General features: G+C 39.7%; 1 protein-coding gene across 1 annotated transcript; it reads right to left on the bottom strand.

The window, feature by feature from the left end:
* Nucleotides 1-6,755: 6,755 nt before the first annotated feature.
* On the bottom strand, nucleotides 6,756-16,652 carry kcnk1b (potassium channel, subfamily K, member 1b). Its single transcript, XM_054799244.1, has 3 exons — nucleotides 16,142-16,652; nucleotides 12,894-13,289; nucleotides 6,756-10,001 (listed from the first exon to the last, which is right to left on the bottom strand). The coding sequence occupies exons 1-3, from the start codon at nucleotides 16,494-16,496 to the stop codon at nucleotides 9,751-9,753; spliced, it is 1,002 nt and encodes a 333-aa protein (XP_054655219.1). The 5' UTR covers nucleotides 16,497-16,652; the 3' UTR covers nucleotides 6,756-9,750.
* Between the last annotated feature and the right edge of the window lie 229 nt (nucleotides 16,653-16,881).

The following is a 16,881-nucleotide window of genomic DNA, read 5'->3' as shown; positions in this document are numbered from 1 at the left end:
AAGACGAGACGAGATTTTAACATTAATTTTAAGAAAAGTACAGTGAAAAAATGACTGGACAAACAAACTATTTTATGTAACCCAGTCACAAAACAATGCAGGTGTATTCTGAAGTGTTTATTGTCCCATAAATTAGCTTTTTCCAGTTACATTATGTCTTTTTGCTTTATTTTTCCATTTTGCTTTTAGTTTTGTAATGAGCCACGTTCCACAGATGGCCCCTGCGCCACACTCTGAACACCCATGCGTGTTTTGCCAGGAAGGGGAGTGTGTGCAAGCTCTGCCTTTTTCCCAATGTTGGTCAAGGGCTGGGTTTCACTGTGGAGGTTTTTTTTTTTTTTTTTTTTTTTTATAGAGCTTTCAGAGGCGCATTACACAGCGTTACGGAGGTAGAGCTCACTCCCACTCACCTGCTCGACAGACACTTGATCTTTATTGAACGCTTGTATTTAATTACCGAATAAATGAATGACGCATTAAACACTTAAACGTCCACCCTTACTTGCTACATATATCGACCATGTCGCTATTTGTCAACACGGATCTCTTCTACAGTATGTATGAGGTGTGTTATGAAGCAGGTGATCGCCGGTGCTTGCCAAATGTAATGAGCGTCAACAGAACTGCTAGGTTAAATTGATCAAATGTAGAATTACAACAGCTTCTGCTGCTTTGTCAATGGAAAAAACAGCCACACGTCCAGGTTGGATCGCAAGGTGTGCTTAAAACATTTAATGTGCACTTAAAATATGCCTTGCACACTGCCTCTTCCATATTACTGGATTATCATTCATAGTAGCGTTGCCGTAATTCAGTCTGTTTGGCTTCTGTCACACACGAGATCTGGCGACACCCCTAATGCACTGATAAAAACAGGCAGTAAATTGCATCGAAAACAATGCAAAAGACAGGGATACTCTGCTAAGAGGCAGGCCACTTACAACAACGGTCAAGGATAAAAAAACAGCATGAAGATGATAGGACCATATCATTGTTGATTACACGTCATGAGCAACCGATCCACGGTGACTCAAATGGCAAAAATCCCCCCAAAAATTCTCTAACTGACGTGAACGAAATTGTCGAGCACAAGAGGAGAAGCGGTATAGAAAATGGATGGAAGTACAGTGGAACCTCAGTGTGCCCTATTTTTTGTAGGATTCGGTTATCAATTAAAATTATTGCCAAAAGTAAGTTTCGTGGGGATTGTGATGGCAAAATGGCAAAATGGATTCCTCTAGCTGCCTTTTCATCCAGAGATTGGCATCTAAATTTGGTGGTCACACATGCATGCACAAAGTTTTTTTTGGAAATTGGTTATGTAGTTTTGCATAATCCTGCAAACAAGCCAACAAACGGCAATCAAAATACCTCTCACCCTTAGTGATTTTGAATATGAATTCCTTTGTTATATATAGGGCTGTCAAATGATTAAAAAAAATGTCATCAGATTAATCACAGTTTTAAATTAATTGATCATGATTAATCGCCATTAGCAACTATGACTGAAATATGCCAATTTTTACTATTTACACTATACACTATTTAATTAACAGAAAGCTAAACGGCAGGACAGGCTTGTATGTATTAACAGCTCCAAATGAACTCTATATGTCAAGCTAAAAGATACCACACAAGTCTAAAAATCTATTTGTCTAACACTAGTCTCTTTAATAGTAGCAGAACATTTGAATCACACTTTAAACCGTGTTATTATAAGCAATGATTAGTTGCGTTCAAAGACACCACGTAATACAATCGAGGAAAAGGCTTCTTGAGACGTCATCTGTACTTCTGTGTAGAAGGTGTCGGACGTTTCGCTCCTCATCCGAAGAGCTTCGTCCGACACCTTCTACACAGAAGTACAGATGACGTCTCAAGAAGCCTTTTCCTCGATGGACAACTCCTGTACGACTGAGAGCCTACACAGACGCACGTAATACAATGTAAATTTAGTTTCCGTGTATTTTCCAGCATACTTAAATGTAGCAAATTGTACATCCAAATTATGATATACAAAGTGAGTTGTAAGAATATCGACCTCATGTTTTTCTTTACCTTCCTGTTTATTTACACAGACACGCACACAAAATATAAAGCGGCTTTTGTGATGTCCCTGAATGCATCTCGCATTCTTTGTAATGACAATGAGGAAGTGTGGTTCCCAGGCTGAACGGACTAGAGACGTGTGTGAGTTGGAGATACTTCCAGTATATGGTGTTGGAATTGTACTGCTGTCGATGTGTTCAGGTCAGAATGAAGTTATAAAAGAGCGGCCGACTCTGTGTGACTGTGGGGGGACGCTCCACTGTGTTTCGAAGCACAGTGGAGGACTCGTCTGCTGTCATAACAGAGAGGCTGCTAGCTCTGGTGTGCATACATGAATTAAACTAAAAAAACGTGACATAATTAATGAAATAAATTAGTTACCGCCATTAACGCGGTATTTTTGACAGTTATATAAAACCAAAAACACCTCTCAGTGCGATGCATTGAATTTGAACAACTACTGTCAAAACTGAGCAGTATTATCTTTGTAAAGACAGCATTTGTGATATTTGCCTGTAAGATTCAAATGTTTCTCCCCTTGCTCTTTGAGAAAAAGTTGACATTTCTTGTTAGAAATGTCTGCTACACAATTTGTTTCCCAGTGTTGATGTGCAGCTCAGCTTCATTCTCCTGAAGGTTGTCTGATGTTACTGCTACTTGAGACAAGGGATTGCTTTCTCTTGAATATTTATAGCCAATTACTTTTTGATGGCTTGTGGGATGTGAAGACTTGGTGAGGAGAGATATCTTAGGCTGATGGTAAAAGCCATTCACCAGATGACAGGACAATAGGAACAAGTCAGGTTTTAAGGCCGGAGCCATTAGACATCATCGCAAATTATATTTAGCTGGAGGCCGATTCACTTTTATCAGAGGATACAACTTTTTAACATTCTTATTGTGAGTTTTCCTAACACACTGAGATGTGATTCATCTGCATGTCTGCTTTAATGGAAGAACCATGAATAGAAAAATGACGCTTGTTTCCTTGGAGGTTTTTTCATCAGTCTCGGCGTGACGTTTAGGGTTTTAACAAGGAAAAAAAGACGAGTGTACTCTTAAGAAAATGAAACATGAACGGGTATGAGCCACTGTGTTCTCTCACTGCGTCGACGTTACAGAGAGCGGGAGGGGAAAGCGCCTTCAGTATGTCTGTGGCAGCCAATCACCATCCATGCTTCCCTCTCCTCTTTCCTCCCTCCCTCCGGTCCTGTCAGTTTGTCTAACATTTACACATTCAACTGAAATTAACTGGGTCACTGTCATTGTGTGTCCTAACTACCCTAACGTTTAGTACAGCCAACTGTTGTTGAATGAAATTTGCACTTTGCACATACTGTACATGTTGCAGTCCTACCAACACAGCACTTGTTGTACACTTGTTTGTGTGTCTTTACCCTCATTTACAAAATCACAGCCATAACAGTCCTGAATTTGTCCGCCCGTGCCTTTTATACAGAACCCAGCGAACAGTGTGTGCTTTCTATTATCGCGTCCCGCCTCTCCAAAGTAGAGTTCAACCCCCAAGGCTTGTTCAAGTCACTTTTATAGAGTATAAACATCAAGTTAAGATGTGAGCTGCACTATAATACTGTATGTTTGTTAAAATTTGCACTTGCTGCACGGCTGTAAGACCACCCTGATGGATATTTCAGAGAAAATAAGCATTATGTTAATTAAGATATGAGCTGTACTGTAATATGGATATTCAAGTTTGCACTCGCTGCATGGCTGTAAGACCATGCTGATGTATATCTCGGAGAAAATAAGCATTATGTTTATAAATACACTATATGAGCTGTACTGTAGTATGTACAGTATGTTCAAGTTTGCACTCGCTGCATGCTGATGTGTAATTAGGAGGTAATAAGCATTCCGTTAAGATATGAGCTGTACTGTAATGTATGTTCAAGTTCGCACTTGCTGCACGTCTGTAAATCTTTGCTAATTTTCACTGGCTTGGTATTAACAACAATACAGCGAGGCATACACATACTGTTTTCATTCCAAACATGTGGGATGCACAACTTCCAAGACCAACAACACATAATTGAATATAACCTAGTATTTACATAATTCCACATGCATCTACGCTCCTTTAACTGTACAGCATCATTTTTGAAGCATAGAAATGAGAGCGTTGGCAGTGGGCAATGTTTGTGCTTGAGGCCTCTTTTGTGTTTCCATAGTCTCAGTGTGTGTGACAGGATATAAATAGAGTTGCGTAAGCATCAGAAGGCATTGCTAGTGCCTATAGGGTACAAGCCCTGTCCTAAGTGACCTCTAAAGCCTCCAGAGTCATGGCATTCAAGGCGTTGAAGCTGTAAAGAGATGACCGATGAGCTGCAGAAGCTTAGAAAGTAGACTCTTGTGTCTGAGTGTTTGATGCATGCAACACTAGGAGAAGCTCGTCCTTGTAGAATAATGCAGCATTCATTTTTGGTCCGGCATTGAGTTTCTGAAGGTGAAAATACCTTCCGGTTACAGGAATTCTTTTAATGTTCACAGTTAAAGCTGAAGTGATTATAAAATAGGTGGCGAGATCAAACAGCAATATTTATGGCAAAAAGCATAGGGTACAATTCAGCCTAGCACGGAGAGCCTGCAGGGGCCAGGCCGTGTTCTGCCCCCATGTGGTTTACAACTAGAATGACGCCTGTGTATAAATTTGCATATACAAAATATATAGGAAGATTACACCCACCACTCAAAGCATTTTGACCATCTATAAAATCTAAGATCCAATGAAATCACAAATTCTGCCTTTACAAAGATAAAAACGGTTAGTTTTGATTGATACCGTCAAAGAGGCATTCATATTTATTCATTGTGCTTGTAGTAGGCGGTAGTGTACTGTATATTTGTCAACCCACGGAGTGCAGTAGTTTTAATGCAAAATACCGCCATCTATAGTCGAGCAGTTGAATAGCATTTTGGTTTGTTATTGTGGCAGTGCTGTAGTTTGCAGTGGTGTGCAACTGCACTGCATCAGTATGAGAGCAGTTTCTAATATTTAGGTTACTGTAGATCACTTGGCTACATGAGAGATAGACAATGTTTATTATAAATACGGTCGATATGTTTAAATGATTGGTATGCATTATGTATAATATAATTGTATCAACATTAAAAAAAAAAAATATTATATTGATCATGTCACAGTGTTGTGTTACTCCTGCATATGTTTTGGAAATCAATATTTTTTTCCATCTGATAATTTCCTTCTCCATTTCAAGTACAGTGCATCTAACCATTGTGTATTATGTAGGGCTGCAACTAACGATTATTTTCTTCGATTAATGTGGTGCTTGTTGTTTCAGTTAAGTAATTGTTTAGGCGCTGGGCCTAGACCAGGGGTTGGCAACCTTTAGCACCAAAAGAGCCACTTTGTTTCCTCTTCCAGTAAAGAAAAATGTTCACAACAACAGAATTCAACTAACAGAAGTGCAGAGTGCATGTGTAGGCCTACTTTGGTTATGGATAGCTAACTGCGGAGGTAGCACACTGTTAAGACCTATTTTTCCTGTCTCACGGACTGAACAAACTGACACCTCCCCCCCTTCCTTTGCTCATCTAATCAGCAGTCAGAATGCTGGTTAGATGCATTTATGGACTAGCTGTGAGTCGGATGTTTCAAACTCTTTTCGAAAACGCACGGGAGCCGCAACAAGGAGGCTGAAGAGCCGCATGCGGCTCAGCAGCCACGGGTTGCCGACCACTGGCATAGACGGTCCATCATTATGACCCAAACACAAACAGTTAGTGGTTTGGTCCGCAACAAAAGAGGCAAAAATGATCATCAATGCTTTCCAAAGTCAAAGCTGATATGATACTGCATGTCTAAAAGACAAAGATAATAGATTTGCTTTCATGGATGACCAAGGAAATGAATAAATACTGACATTTGATAGGCTGAAATCAGAGGATATTTACATTTTCAAAACGATTAAATACCAAAATAGTTGTCAATTTAGTGGATAATTGATTAATTATTGATTGATCAATGACTTGTTGCAGCTCTAGTATTATGTGTTTATCATTTCCAGAATGTTGAGCTGCAGGCTGTACCAGACGTGGCGACCAAAGTATGTCACATATAGATCACAATAGCGGTGGGTTTTTTAAATTCTTTTTTTGTTCCTAGCCAATATTTATTATTGCCCAAAGAGTGTGTCCTCTGAGTGTTATATAGGAATGTTTACAAATAAATTAAATTGCCTTGTGTTTTGCAAATGTCCTTAATCATTCAGGCATGTTATGACGTGCTGCTAAACAGAGACCATTTTTCATTTCTTCTGATTGCATTATGCAAATGAACAGACACTATTTGCACTGTACTGCTGTGTCTGAATGGTGCAGTTATTCTGCATTAAACTAGCTGACACCCTGCATAGTTATTTCCAATTAGTGCGTACCCTAGGGTCGTTGTGTTCTCAAGATGTGCAATAAATACTCTGGCCAGAGGCTCATCATTATTCATTTAACTTCAGCTTCTGCTGCGCAGCGACAGAGGCCTGTAATTGTGCCAGTGTTTCATATAACACAAGTTCTTGAACAAAAGTCTTCCATCTCTTTTTGTGTGCTCTGCCACCTGGGGCCAAAAAACACAAAATAAAAACCGAATGAATGCCGGTTTATTTCCTGCAAATTTGAATGATTTGGGTCATGATCATTACAGCACCTCATGTGTTCCGTTATTTTTTTTGTAAATTGCTCATCCGTAGGCAAATTGTTGATTTTTACGCTCACTTAAATGTAATATCCCCTCTTTTAGGATGGACAAAGGTTGCTAAACTCAGAACAAATGCACATTGGAGCGATGACTAACAATTACACATTCAAGTAGCAACAATTATGTTCTTTTAGAAGCGCTGCTGCTTAAAAGCCTGCAGTTAGTCACAGTCGTTGGTTTTCTACTAAGAGTTTGACCTTATTTCAATTTCAGCAACACCCCTTTTAACCATTCACGTGTTTCATACATGTTATATAATCACAAAAAAGCAGTTACATCATCACGTCTTTTTTTTTTTTAACAGCACTTTATTTAACAGTCACAAATGTAAAAAAAACAAAAAAAACAAAAACAAATAAAAAAGTATAGGTATGTATTCCTTTGGATGAAATCCTTTCTCTATTTGCTCCCTGACACAATATGGACATAAACATCTGTTGCACATTGAGAACAGAATATTTATGCACACAAATGTCAAATAGCAGACTCACTTATTGTCAGTATCAGTCAATGGTTTCCATTTGGAATTCTGGATACAATATATTTACTTTTTGAAACAAGAACTACTAGCATTTTGAGGAATGGAAAAAAATACATTTAAGGGCGCTTTTTTTCCCCCCTAGCAGACATATTGAAAGCAGTTCACAGTCGATTGTTGTGCACGTATTCGATACATGAAGTAACTCCCATGATGGTAAAATTGTTGCTCGTTCAGCTAGCAAACACCTGTCGGCAAACGCATGACACTGCAAAGCTAAGCTAAGATAGATGAAGAATGACGCTAAACCCTGGTTAGCATGCTAACCTACGACAAAAAGGCATCAAAACAAAACATTCCAGACATTAAAAAAGGCTTCAAGTGATTGCAATAGATAATGTCAGACATGGTAAAAATCCAAAGATATTCACAGGAGTGGATTGATTTGTCACAACATTTTACTTCTGGCTAGAATTGTGTTTTAAAAATACAAAATGGGAGTGTTTAGTCGAGGAAAAAACACAGCAAATTTTGCGCTGAATTACATTTCAATTTAAGTATCCAGCGGAACCTCGTCATATGGCTAAACAGTGCAACTAACAAACAGGTCGAGAGCCCAAACAAAGCATCCACAGTCTCTGTGAAGAATGAGTAGTGGTTCTTTTAGAGTTGGGACAATATAGGCAGATTCCAACCAGAGAATCCTGTCATCATCTTTATGATGAGTGTGTGGGTGTTTATTCGTTCATAGAACGCACACGGAAAGATAAACAGCTCTGTATATGTCTTCTTACTTCTTTCAAGCACTGTGTTGTGTGCTGATGAGGCGTTCAAGTGCAGAGCATATCTCGGAGTGTTGAATTCCAGAAATTCAAGCAAAGTACGAAGGTAGCATCTGTTACAATGGAATTGTAATGTAAAGGTCCCTTAGTTAGCACAGATCGCAGGGGGAATGTTTTAAGAGAGACACCTTACAGATAAGTGAGTTGGGTCATTGTGATTACACACAGTGAGTGATTGCAACTCCTGCTGAAGTTCCCAATAAAGTCCAAGTTAGTATACAACGCTAATTGTCCACTGTTTGAAGATGAGTTGGTAGTGGACGAGAATGAAAGTCTCTGCGTGGTTCTTCCGTCCCTTCCCTTCCTACCCCCACCCATCTCTGTGTTTGCTAGTCTTCAAGTAAAAGTAAAAGATGTTAAACGTTCATTTATCCACTTCATTGTATTGTATGTATTTCACTTTGTTTCCTGCATGTCAAACTATTATAAATCTCTGTAAAATCCGGTTTATGTTAACATTTTTGGGTGTCTGGAAAAGATGAATTTAATTTAATTACCAAATTAATCCTTTTCATACGTTTGGGTTTTCGTAGGAACCGATAAATGACGGAAACCGAGGTTCCACTGTATTTAGTTCTTCGTGTGGTGTTCAAGTCTCTCCAAGGCATTGTATCTTGTACATACATCTCCAAAACTGACAACAAAAAAGGTGTAGACCTTAAAATATGGTCGACATTCACATGATTTATAAAAATATACAGTAGATCCCCACTTTACGTGAATGCCACAAATCCTGTACACCTGTACATTTTACCTGTATTATCACGCATTTATAAATTATTACCAACTTAGGGTGAATTAAATGTGTTTTCTGCGGGAAAAACGGCCCATTTGCAGAGAAAAAAAATCCATGAATTTGTTTGGCCGTAAATGCTGAATCGCAAATGTGTGGGCATCCGCTGTAAATAGTTTCATAGCAGATATAAAATGAGTTATGCTTTCTGTTCAATTCGTTTCTCAATACAGATGAAATATTCCGAACCACATCCCATTTATTTCTCCGGACGGGTTACTGTACATGTGCAAATTCAACTCCCTTAAACCTTTAAGGCCAACCTCACAACCCTTTTTTGTGTGTGCATCAGACACATTATTTCAGACAAGGCAATAAATTAAAGAATGTACAATCGCACACGGACAACATGTATGCAAAAAAACACGATTAGAATGTACGTGCCAAGAAAAGAAATCCCTGAATGAAATAGAGGGCCAAGCGTGACATTTTACACCTTCATGAAAGATAAAGTAGGACCACTCTTCTTAAATTCATTTTTAAAACGCCATTCTTTGAACACGTCAACCAAATGAAATAAAATTGCCTTAGAAAGCCTCTGATAGTCGGCTATGCACCCAAAGCATTACACAGTGACTTTTGACCACAAGTTATACCTGACAAGCGCCTTAATAGGCCTTCAACTGTACACCTTGAAGCAATGTCCACATAGCTGTCAAGTATTTACACAAGGAGCGCTATTATGTGCTGTTTAGTAACAAAGCTACACAAAAACTACCTTACATTTTAGCTCGATCGTGAGATGAATTTGCCTTTTGCTTTAAATAACAGACCGCTCATAGTGAGGCTTTGCTCCCGAGAGCCATAAATACAGCAAAGACGTGTCTTGTGTGTGTACTTGTGACTTGTGCCGTCTCTACTGAATCATGAGGTCATCGCTGCGAGAAGACAGACTTGAGACACTAACGAACATCCGGGCCTTGTCGCTGCCATGCGGCTTGTTCGGCGCCGACGTGAAGGACAGTTGGTCGTGCTCCAGGATGGCCACGCGGTCCTGTGTCTTCTCCTTCTTCAGGTAGAACATCTTCCTGAGCTGCTTCAGCTGCTGCAGCTCGCAGAAGGTCTCCAGGACCACCAGCATGAAGATCAAGCCCAGGATCAGGTAAACTTAATAGGAGAGGAGAGGACACGTTAAACTATTATACTACTACTATACTACATTATCTGTACATTTAAAAAAATAAGCTGTTATTCATACATTCTTTCACAAGGGGGCGGTGCTCCCTTACATTGTGAATTGACACATTCTCCAACAAAAAGTGTTTGATTGCTGTTTAAAATTTTAAAAAAAAGAAAGTCTTAACACAGTAACATATATGTAATGACCATTTTGACAGTAAAACAGTCAATAGAACAGATACAGGCGTACCGTTAACAATGACTTTAATTAGGATTCCATTCCGTTTCGCTTTTAGAGACACTTAAATATTTATACAAGGTTGTTACATCATTAATAAAACAACACATCTAAATCAAAACAAATGGGGATTTAAGAGTGTTTGTACGGCGTCCGCTCTATAAATACACGACATATTTTACACGTGTGCTGACGTCCCTCGCATAAAATTACCCAGTAGCTTTTGTGCAGCCAGGCAACACTTGTCTCACATCCTACTCACTCACTGACTGGCAAAATGATGCACACCCACATTGCACACATGCAGGAAACAGTTCATTGAAGATACACAACAGTTAAGTCAAGTGTACACAACATTTTTGCCCAGCAGCATTAAGTCGTCATTGTTTTGTAGAGGCTGCAATTAAAACACTGGCAAAATGATGGATGATTTATATCTAGTTGAATGCAATTAAGTTACTTTTCTTTAACGGAAACATTGTCATGTTTTGCTTTGATTACATGCAGCGTTACCCCAGGACGCAATGACATGGTGGCATGTTGGTTTGAAAAAGTCTTTAAATACGAAAAGATAAACTCACACCAAACTGCATGATACACAAGAAGCCAGTGTACGAAAGTGTACAAAGATGACTAGGAGGTATCGCTAAAGCAAACATAAAATTACCATGGGAGGTGGAAAACAGGAATGCACAAGAAAAGGGGAATATTAAAGGTGCTGTTGCATCCTTGGCTCCAAATTACTTTTTCAACCAAAATATACATTAACACCACCACCGGCTAGCATATGTTACCAATAGTAGTTTAAGAGAACAGATTATACAAAAAAGTGATAAAAACATTTCCACAGAATGGAATATTTTCGGAGTTAGAGCATAGAAAACAAGCGCACAACCTTCTAAATACGTTTGTTAACATTATTAGAGCCTGCTACACATGAAATAACACCCCTATTGTCACCTTTACCCTCGTATTACCCAATATAGTAGACATAATCAGAGAAAATAACCCATTTAAGACAAAAACAAGACTTGTTGCAATAAATGTGTTGCGGCTGTATGAAGGAGAGGAAGTGACATCAGGGGTTCAGAGTTGAGTTTTACCTTGGAGCTCGTGTTATTATTACGATTATTATGTTATTATTATGCCTGTTGTGAGATCATTCAAACCTGCAATTAAAGCCTGTTGTTCTGGTGATCAAGTCTGATGCTTGTGTGTCTCATCGAACATTACAGTAAGATTACTGACACCTAGTGACCAGTGTAGATAACTACATATCATCACATCCTCGAATGTGTCTGTATATTACTTTATATTTGTATTTTAGTTCATTTAACAATTTTTTATGCTTGAAAATGCTTAGTTTAGGCAAAAAATAAAATTCGCTTCAATATGCATACTTTTAGACTAACAGGCCATATTCAACCACATCATTTTTTATTAACAATTTTGGAAAAACCGTGATGGAGTGAATCCGCTAATCGTCGAACCGCAATGTGACAAGGGACCGCTGTATTCTTCACAATTACGAGATTCGGACATTCGGCCCAAAAAGAGGGAGTGGCGTCACTCATGACTCGTGCACGGCACATGCTCGTAATGTGTGTGCATACACACACAAGCAGTCTCAGAGAAGCTATCCACAATTAGCAGTCATGGTTGAGCAGGAAGAGGGTGGTGTATAGTGCTTTCGAATGCTAGCGCACCCATTGCAGTACCCATCCATATACAACGCACTACATTGAACAGCAGATAACGATAATCCAAGAAAAACAAATGAACTGGTGATAAGCAGAAGCCCCAGCTGAACTAACTAGAACCCTAATTACAAATCAAAGACAGGTGCGCTGCCCAGCTCCGTCTATCCCTAGTAAAGGTAATGTCTTCAGTCCAAACAGGAAATACACATGACAAAATAAAAACAGGAAATAATGGTAGAAAAAAAGTGCAAACTGTCACTCTCAGTCATCCAAGTCATGGTAATCCGGAACAGTTGAATCAAGGTAACTGGACTCCTCTTGTTGAAGACGTTTAACCTTTCGTCAAAAAAAGGCTTCTTCAGTTCTTAGGAAGAATCCAGCTGCCCAGATTCAACTTTTGCAAATGAATGACAAGAGTAAAGAAGTTATCAAATATAATAAAAGAAAACTATGTATACAAAAATTGTATATGCTACCCTACAAGCTGCAGACCCATGATACCAGATTTATGGCTCAAAGGAAGAGAAACTTGTCCTCCTTGACCAAAAAACATGAGCAACATCCTGTTTGCAGCAGGAAGTAGTAGTTGACTTTATGAGAAGTGGGCTGACCTCATTTTGAGTGCACGTTGCATACCTACAAATATAATTTGGATTAGATAGCTAGAATATTGATTTAAATATGGTTTACGTACACTTTTTTTTCCTTTACAAAGATAAAAATGCTCAGTTTTGTATACTATACGCATTGTCAGACTGCAGTAGAATAGTACTACAACCATAACAATATGCATAATTTTAAATGTGTCAAATGACAACAGCATCTTTACAAAAGCACAATTTTTGTTGTGGATCATTAGGTTACATGTGGGTGTAATAAATGAAGTAGCCAATGACTGTAACACCACAAGGACAAGTTGGTTATGACAAAAATGGACCTCACCAGTAATGCCCAGCTTGTAAAGCTCCCTGAACTTCTGATTGGCCGCCTCTCCCGGCACGTAATCTCCCAATCCGACGGTACTGAGAGAAATAAAGCAGAAGTAGAAAGACTCCAAGAAGTTCCAGTTATCCTCCAGCGCTGAGAAGATGGCAGCGGGGATGAGGAAAAAGCAAGAAACGGCCAACATGGCGAGAAGGCAGGCGTGGACGATGGCCACCAGAGGTTTGGACAGGCCCCAGCGTGTGTGGATGTACGTGATGGGCCTCCTTGTGCTGTACACCATGATCCTTTGCACCACAGCAGTGAGGAAGAGGAGTGTGAAGGGGATGCCAATCACAGAATAGATGATGCAGAAGGCCTTGCCGCCCTCTGACAGCGGTGCCGTGTGACCATAACCTGGAGGCAAAAACACAATGCTTGTGGAAACCATGAGTACAAATAAACAGTATATTCAAGCATATGCTGTATGTGATATGGTATAAATGTAAGATGCAGGTGCGCATCACAGATGTAGTATTTTTTTGTAGCGAGAGTGACAATATTGCTTGAAACAACATCGTCTTTAGGCTCCTGAGCAATGTTGGGTAAACATGTTGCCTAAACAACACTTTTTTTGTGTCAAATTAATGAATAACTGTCTTATGTCCACCGCCCAGGTCCTCAAGTATCATAAATGAAAGCACAACTATTAAAGTGCTTAACCTATCGAGCAGGCATGCGATTGAGTTTCATTTCCATTAACTCTTTAAGTAAAAAATACCATACTGTACGTTCCTGAAAACTGAAGGACGTATTTCAGGATTTCAAGCAATTTTATAAACACACTAGACGCGACCATGTGTCCTGTGTTTTGTTGTTTTGTACACAATGTATATTTTGGATAAAAGGATAAATCTAATAATAATCAGCACATTATTTTAACATGCTATCCTTCTCCACATATTACATACTTACTTAGATATTATTTTATGTGTTTATAAACGTATATTACGTGTATTATAAATGTCGTCTAGTGGTTAGCATGTTGGCCACACAGTCACAGTCGGGAAGACCTGGGTTCGATTCTCCTTTGGGCATTTTCTGTGTGGAGTTTGCATGTTCTCCCGTGTGCGCATGGGTTTTCTCCGGGTTCTCCAGTTTCCTCTCACATTCCAAAAACATGTTGGGTTCATTGGCGACTCTAAATTGTCCAGAGGTATGAATGTGAGTATGAATAGTTGTTTGTCTATATGTGCCCTGGGATTGGCTGGCGACCAGTCCAGGGTGTACCCCGCCTGTCGCCCAAAGATAGGCTCCAGCATGCCCCCGCGGCCCTAATGAGGAGAAGCGGCAAAGAAAATAGATGGATGGATTATAAATGGCAAATTTGTTCTGGGTTGAGTGTTGATCTGTCTTGGAGGTTGTGTTCAAGGTGTAATTGTTTTCCTCACAGTTTCCACTGCATCCTTGGTTGGAATACAAGTGAACAGGGAGGTGACATTGAATGAAACCATAGTTTTATTTTTGCCCATAGTTTCATTTTTGTGCTTTTATATATCACACTTTTATCCTGCACCAGTGGTTCTCAGGTGGATGGATGATTGGACACACCACCGTGTGAGTTGTCGGCACCAGAACAAAGACACTAACAGACCTGCCAACTCTGATGAAATTTAAAGATTAGTCCCCACCGCCTCTCAAGCCCCACTAATGTGCTATGTACTGTAGGTAGGAAAGTCCACATACTACTTAACCTTGGAAGAGTGTGAAAAATACCTTGGCCTACTCACAAGATTGTGGTAATTATCAGGACATTTGCATGTGCTTGTGATATATGTTTAAAAGCACCACTTTAAAAATGAAGTCTGCACTGTCTCCTCTTATGAAATGTCAGATTTGTTTGATGGATGGTATCTGATGTCCGTGTTTAGCCAGCAACAACACAGTACAGCGGAGGACTTGAACACAGGGTGCGCATACCCATGTATGATGAAACCTCATGGATAACTGCTGCCATGTTGTCAGGCTAAAGTTCCTTCAGATAGACACTCCCTGCAGCATGCTATCCTTGTATTTATTTCTTTACTTTTTATTTAGATGACACTGGATGGCTTTGCAAAACCGTCTATTGCCTCCAGACAAAAAACATCACTATTTGTTTTAAGGATTTACTTTAACAAATGACCAAATTTGACTGAGCAAAGGGAAAAAGAAGTATGGTAGTCTTACTGACGACAAACATATGTTATGTTACTTGTTATGGCTCAGTCATTCTCATTGCCCATTTTTTACTTTTTTTCCCCTTTATTTTGCTGATGTGCAAATTTGTCATATAATTCTATGGTTTTATTGTACCAGTCTAAATTTTGAACTTCTCATTTAGTAGCATGCGCAAATGTGTCTACTCTAAACTTCTGACTGGCAATGTATGTGTATGTACGTTTGTTACATGCTACTTGCTGCTGCCTTTTGATTCCAGGCCAGGGCCCCAACACCCAGCCATTAAAGATGTCCATTGCCTGCCCCACGCCCGCATAAATGCGAGGGTTGTGTCAGGGAGGGCATCCGGCGTAAAAACTAAACCACATTGAACATGCAATTTACTTCCCTGACAGGAAAAAGCTGAAAGCCCAAATGTATATATACATTTATACATAAAAAATACATATAAAATAATGCACTTAAATAAAATAATAAATTCTAGATATCCATCCATCCTTTTTCTATGCCGCATATACTCATACGGTCGCGGGTATGCAGGAGCCTATCCCAGGTGACTTTGGGCGAGAGGCGGGGTACACCTTGGACTGGTCGCCAGCCAATCGCAGGGCATAAATTATAGATATTTACAGGGAAAAACACAGCAAAAATCATATGTACTTGTACTGCTGAATACCTGCACAAGTAATAACGCTATTCGATTCGTGGACTATCCTACACACAGCAGCACGTCCGCTAGAGGCGACACATAGCACTAAGTGATGCATGTGTTTGCACACTGCGAAATATGCTAATGCTTCTCTTTATGGAGGGTATACAGGCCTAGCGCTGTGGAAAGCCTAATAACTATTTAATTACACATGAGAATGAATTAAAAATTGCATTAATTCAATTCAGGTTTATGTCTGGATGCGCATAAGTAATATCAAGATAGTTCTCAATCATTTAGCGGCTCTATATTGGGTTTATGCCGATATGACATATGGATATAATGTTTTCGAGAAACGATCCCATAAGAGAGCAATATACCCCTGGATGAAATGTCTCACCTGTGGTGGACAGCACAGTGCTGGCAAAGAAGAGTGCAGATGTGAAGTCCCAGTTCCAGTTAGCAGAGGCGTTGTTAAGGATGGAGACCCCGTAATTACTCGCATCGAGGGCTTCCTTCAGAAACCTCTCCAGACTCTCCTCGGAGATACACTCGTGGTCCTGGAGGAACTGCGATTTCATGGCCCTCAGGTTCTGACGCAGGTCGTCCTCGTAAGGCAGCTCGACGGACGAAAAGACAACAGCCCCGAAGATCAGATAAAGGATGTAGCCCACCAGCAGACACACAAAATACCACGTCGATTTGTGCCTCTGGATGAGACGCACGCACGAATTACCGGCGAGAGACTGGAGCATTTTCTCTATCTACGTCTAAATAAATAGAAAACGAGCAACGTCTGCCCCTGGAAGTTCAAGAAAGTGATGTTTCTCTTATATGCTTAAATGAAAATTATCTTCCCCCTCTGTGAAACCGGCTTCTGTGACGAGGTGTGTTCAATGACATCGCGGTGTTTCCACTTTCACAGTGAAGTGGGCGGAAATAACGTGCTTTGTGCAGTTGCTCTTCAATCTAAAGTTTGACATGAGCCTGTTTAAAGTGTATAAATACTATACTATATACTGCATTGCGCTATGATATATATAAATTACATCGAATAACCGAATTTAACTAAAGGAAAAACAATAATATAGAAAGGACTATGAGTTTCAGTCGGCAAGTGAATGCAGCCGGTGACGTCAT

The sequence above is a fragment of the Dunckerocampus dactyliophorus genome, chromosome 14 (genome assembly GCF_027744805.1).
Source record: "Dunckerocampus dactyliophorus isolate RoL2022-P2 chromosome 14, RoL_Ddac_1.1, whole genome shotgun sequence".
Classification (NCBI taxonomy): domain Eukaryota; kingdom Metazoa; phylum Chordata; class Actinopteri; order Syngnathiformes; family Syngnathidae; genus Dunckerocampus; species Dunckerocampus dactyliophorus.
The sequence above is the reverse complement of the archived record's forward strand: the minus strand, read 5'-3'. Positions and strand labels throughout refer to the sequence as shown.